This window comes from Montipora capricornis, chromosome 14, assembly GCF_036669925.1.
Source record: "Montipora capricornis isolate CH-2021 chromosome 14, ASM3666992v2, whole genome shotgun sequence".
Taxonomy (NCBI): domain Eukaryota; kingdom Metazoa; phylum Cnidaria; class Anthozoa; order Scleractinia; family Acroporidae; genus Montipora; species Montipora capricornis.
The window spans coordinates 22,174,038-22,179,654 of record NC_090896.1 but is presented as its reverse complement, the minus strand read 5'-3'; the positions used below and the strand labels follow the sequence as shown (position 1 = coordinate 22,179,654).

Sequence of the window (5,617 nt, the reverse complement as noted above, 5' to 3'; positions counted from 1 at the left end):
AATGTTTGAAGGGCGATCAGTCATCATGATAATATAATGTGTTAAAAAACGTTGTAACTGATCTGATTTTAAAAAAATTGGTTGTATATAGACAGATAAAAAAAATAGTCTTAAACTGAATTTTCGGCTGCAACTGCAGCCTTTTTCAGAGTGAAGTGAAGTGAAGTGAAGTGAAGTGAAGCTATTAGTCTTTCACCTCGGGGTTTTTCAGGACTAATTTACAATGCTTTTTGGGGGACTTAGCCAGACTGCTTGTTACACACTTTACAATTTATTTTAGGAAGAAAAAAAAGGTGCCCCCGTCCAGATAAGGTTAGATCACATCACCGGGGAATACGTCCCCTACTCTTTTCGAAAAAAAAAAATATTGTCATCGCTTGATTCCGGAAAACTGAAAGGTGACAATAGAACAGTGTCCCAAAAGTTATAAATGCAGATGTAAATTTAATAGCGTTATGCACTAAAGGCTCTTGATTTACCAGCCTGAGGGTATGTGAGAATAATGGTGCGGCAATCAATTTACTTTAGCGTGAGTGTACTGGAGGAAAGCCGACTTTTAATGCACACAGTAGCATACAATACCACAGTGTTTTTAGAATACGTATCTGATTGTACAAAAATGTTGAATGATAAAGTTGTTTAACGAGGCTAGAAAAGTAAGGAAATAAGAATAACAATTGACCACGACGAAAATACTGACAGACAGAAAGAGTTCTTTAAAATGAGGTAAATGTTAACTCCCGCCCAAATTGACACGAAATGTTATTTGACAGGCATAATTTCACACTCCTTCCTTTCTCTTTAATTACTTGAGTTACAAACCAAGCATAAACATAATCTCGTACATTCTGTCATTCTGTCCTTCTTAGAATTTAAATGTTTTTGAAAGTTACCACAGTTTTCGAAGTCCATTTGCATCGGGTTTCGCAACTAATTGACTCTTTTTAGTATGCAAATGAGGTGTTAAATTCACCGTTTTCACGAAAGAGAAATACTTAATATTTTCATCGTCACGTGACAGAGATTAAATCTACGATTCTAGCACCAGGCCTTTTTCGGTCTCTTCTATCCATTCTATGCTTTGTTTTTACAATATTTAGTATTGTGACAAGCATCATCTTTGAAAAATGATAACTCAAGCTATTTTGCTGTCTTTAACAATCCTCACGAGAGCAAAAACCAACGTCAAATTTCAAAATAGAAAAATGTTACTCCAAACAATGTTTCAATTATTCATGTCAATTGCAGTTTTAACAATTGCAAAAAGGATCCTGATTTTCTTGTCTCAATCCAATTTATTTCGATGAAACTATTCCACAGAGTTTGAAAAAAAGACAAACAAATTAAAACCCGTGATTGTCTTATTTTATTTTATTTTCGAAACAAGTTTTTTGCTTCATCTGAATGATTCATTTTTTTTAGTTTAGCAGGGTTTAAGCGAAAACTAAGACAATAGTTATTCTTAATTGCCTAAAAACCCACTGCTTTTGCATGTTAACTGATGGAGTCAATTGTCATAAAAAGCCAACTTAAATTTTCGCCATTTTTTATTCTTTTTTGCACAATAAGCTTTCGAAACCCGATCTCTATTTTGTTTCTTTTTTTATTTGGATTCATTATTTGTGTAAAGGTCTGGCACATTTGATCGACTTTCTAATTTACAAACGCAAACGGTAGGGAACTGTATGTTAATAAAATGGATCCTTGAGATAACGGAGTGGCAAAAAGCACAATGAAATCTGTTTATTTGGCGTATGTATCTCATTATTCATGCAGATGCAGGCCTCTTTTTTAAAACATCCAGGTTCTTTTTTGGTCAAAAAAGGAATAAAAATGTTGTCAGTTGTAATCGTTACTTTAGGTTAACATTTCTAAGTACGTAGACTCGGCGGTTTCATTTTAAGAGAGCTTTGTATGCTTTGCATGAATAAATTTGGAATATCGTAGCTCGATTCACCTGCAAAGGTGTTACATTCATCCTTTCGTTATAGGCTTATCAGTTTCGACTACATGTGGCCCATTGTTTCAGTGTAGTTTTCTACATAATCGCCAGATGGCAGCAAAGAAAATTAGGTACTCATAAACCACAACAATCCGGAGATCTCGCTCACACGATCGCTGGCGTCCGCGAAGATCTCCCTATCGTGGATCTAGGGTGTGTATCTGGGACCTGTTACTCTCTTGTAAGCAAGTCGTCTTGCAAATTTGTTTCTTTCTGGGATGTAAAGGATTCAGTTCCAAGCCTTTGATACGCACAACACTTCCTCAGGCTGGAATCATTAATATGATAAACCACACATGAGGTTGACAAGTCTATGGCTTATGTGCTCAGAAGCGGATGAGAGTTCAATGAAACAAGCTGACAAGAGCCATTGCTCCCACAATAAGCTCAACGTGTAAAACGCTGAGAATCATTAGTGGTTCTCCAAGAGCCGCTAATTAGAGACTTAGGTTTAAAACCATTGACCGGACCTAGTTGTATTATTATGTCATTTTTGTGTGATCAATTACACCAGGTGGAAGGCTCACAAACGTTACTGGGGTGGCCTCCTGGCGTAAGACACGTCTTTGACGCCCCTAAAAGCCTTCTTTTAACAAGCATTGTCTGCTAGTCGCTAGTAAATGTCACGGCAATGTTGTTTTTCCACTTGATTCGAAAACCACAACCCTCTGTCTTTTACTTAGGCGGTAACAGAAGCAAAAGAATTTGCGCATGCGCACATATTAAAGGAAACAAGTTACAAAGTTGCTGTGTTTTAAGATTTGAAGTTGGTTGGTCTGCCAGATCCCCTGAAATGCATACAGAACCGAGCATGGGTTACCCAGATGCGATTATTATGGGACAACGCCAACACGAAGGAATCAGCCTATTATTTCTTCAAAACATGCAAATTATACCAGATAAGGCTTATTTTACGAAAACAGGCGATATAAGAACGCTATTCTGAAGCATATCACTTCCATGTAGCAACACAAATGTGATCATTTTGAAGAGAGAACATGTCAAAAAAACATGCTTCAAACACGATTTTGGAAAATTTCCGCTCAATGCCGCGGTATGGAGGGTTGAAATCGGTGAATTTTCGGCGTTTGGGCTTGGCATTTTGAACGGGCTGTGTTTTCAAAAGATCCCAATATAGCTTTGTTGTCGTGCACGTAAAAGTTAATCTGTTAAGTGCACGTGGGTTTATACAAGAATTTGCATTGTGTTTGTCATTATCGTCTGCGATTGAGTTGTCTTAAAATCAAAAACTGAAGTATGTGAATCATTAGTATTTTATCCTTAGTAAGGCGTGCCATATCAGTAGAGCCTTTGTTAGCAGTCATCTCTTTAAACCACGTGTGCAAAGCTTAACTCATAAAACTAACATAACATCTTGCTATAAACATCACACGACTTCAAAATCACCAATCCAAAGAGTCACCTAGAAAAGCCCAAGTCTTCAATAAGTCCAGTTCGCTTCGTTAGGAAATCTCAACAGGTAGGCGGGTTTGAAAACTCTTAAATACTTTTACCAAAATATTCTCAACAGGTTAAAGGGAAAATATTATTTCTAACGGGTAACAACCCATCGGCCACAGTCAACACGATGAGCCTTTTCCTCGCTTTTTTTCCCTAGATGATGCGCATTTTGTCTCGGAATGATAACCTTTAGCTGTTTTCTCTCTTACCTAACGATATGTTTTCAAAGTTGTTGAGATCACATTGTTGTTTATTTTTCACAAGTATCTGTCATGTTTTCCTTGTAGATTTTTGTAGTGTAATTTTGGCATGAATTCCCAAGAAGCGATGAGAAATCATCTGCAATCTCAGACTCAAGGGAAAAAGATGAGTTCAGTAACAGTTCAAAACAGTGGCAAACAGGTCGGAGCTAAGACAAGTGCAAGCACTCGATCATTAAACTTAGGAATGGAGCATTCGAAAGCCAAACGATTGACGGACGATGAAGGAAGTGTCACAGTGCATGAAAAATGGGCCAATACTGCAAATGAGTGGAAATCGTCGACGAGTTCTCGTCCGACTGGAGTTAGAACAACGCGTCAAATCAGGCGTAACGAACGAGAACGTGGAAGAAAGGCCCGTCTAAACGCAGCGTTTCAAGTCTTACGTTCCGTGGTTCCAAGTAGCGTGAACACGTCAGGGAATGACAGCGAACGAAAAATGACTCAAGTTGAGATTCTTCGCCTTGCAAAAAACTATATTTCTAATTTGACTGAACTCCTGAGGCAAGATACCAACTCCTACACTCTTCGATCATTCAATGTCTAAGGGATCGCTCTTACAATCAACAATACCGTATGTCACTATAACGACAAAATGGGAACGAAAGTCGAATCTTCAATTGGAAACTTTGGAAATTTCTGTGTTAAGAACCAGAAATTTACTGAACACGACCGGAGTTCAGTCCGTTGGGCGACCTCGTCTATAATTAGCATCTCTTTAAACTCGCTTTGTCGTGTGGTTTGTAAAAAGCAACAATAAAAGAATATAATAAATAGTAATTCGATAAAAAAGATAATCGTAAGTCTTCGTCCAGATAGGTTTTATATGTGAAATTTTATATTGAATTCAGGAAAGTGTCTTCAGTTTTACAGCTCAAGGCCACGCTATTTGAATCCTCTGCAGGGTACGTTGTTTTGAATTTTGAATTGTCAATCGGAAGGTCAACATTCTCGAATCAACAAAATGAAGTAATTAACTAGCGTTACATAATTCGATCAACAATTTAGAGTTGCAGCGGCTAATTTATCAAACTCAAATTTAACTTCAAAAAACCCAAAGCAAGTTGATCACCCAGTGCCGCCGCCTCACAAGCAAATCTCAGTTAAGCCGTTTGCTAAATGTTTGTTTAAAGCAGGAGTTTTCTTAAAATATATAAACTGTAAATAAATCAATAATTAAAATACACTGTATTGTAAAGAAGAAGTTGTTTGTTATGGGTACTTTTATTTGAATTAAATTTTAGCGTAATGGAGTTTATGAATGGCGCATCCTTTTTTGTGCTCGAATTCTCTGAAAACGCCGCCATCGAATTCAAATGTTTTTAAGATATCGGTATAATATGTCAAGTTCTTGATTCTAGTTTTGACAACTGATCAACGCATGTTACAGTTTTAAGTGCTTTCGAATCGCGTGGAGAAAATGTTTATAACTGGGCTAGAGTGTACAAAGTGGTTTCGCTAAGTTTGAATGTGCTTCAAAGAGACCATTTAAGGGAAAAGTGCCTTAAATTTACGGAAGTGCTTAATCTGTACTCAAGTTCACGGTAATTTTGCCTGCTGTTGACTTCATTCCAAAGAGAACTTATTTTAAATTAGCCTTGTTTTACAACAGTTTCCCTAAGCAACTTTCCTAAAATGAAGTGAGGGATCGATCCTATTAATGCCCATTTAGTAAAACTGTCTCAATACAATTTGCGCGCCATCATAATTTAACTTTACCGTGACTGTCCTTCACGAGTGTCGCTTGTTGTTTTATTAGCACGCAATTAACTTGTTAATAACAAAATTAAATAACTAAACCGACTCAACAAATTCATTCACAATTTCCTACACCACAGAGTTAATTGAAAAATAAAGTTCACGAAGTTTACCGTGCTTTACTCTTAAAATGAGC

General features: G+C 37.0%; 1 protein-coding gene across 1 annotated transcript; it reads left to right on the top strand.

The window, feature by feature from the left end:
* Window positions 1–3,381: 3,381 nt before the first annotated feature.
* LOC138033237 (basic helix-loop-helix transcription factor amos-like) lies at window positions 3,382–4,888 on the top strand. Its single transcript, XM_068881010.1, has 2 exons — window positions 3,382–3,482; window positions 3,751–4,888. The coding sequence occupies exon 2, from the start codon at window positions 3,773–3,775 to the stop codon at window positions 4,268–4,270; it is 498 nt and encodes a 165-aa protein (XP_068737111.1). The 5' UTR covers window positions 3,382–3,482; window positions 3,751–3,772; the 3' UTR covers window positions 4,271–4,888.
* The last annotated feature ends 729 nt before the right edge of the window (window positions 4,889–5,617 follow it).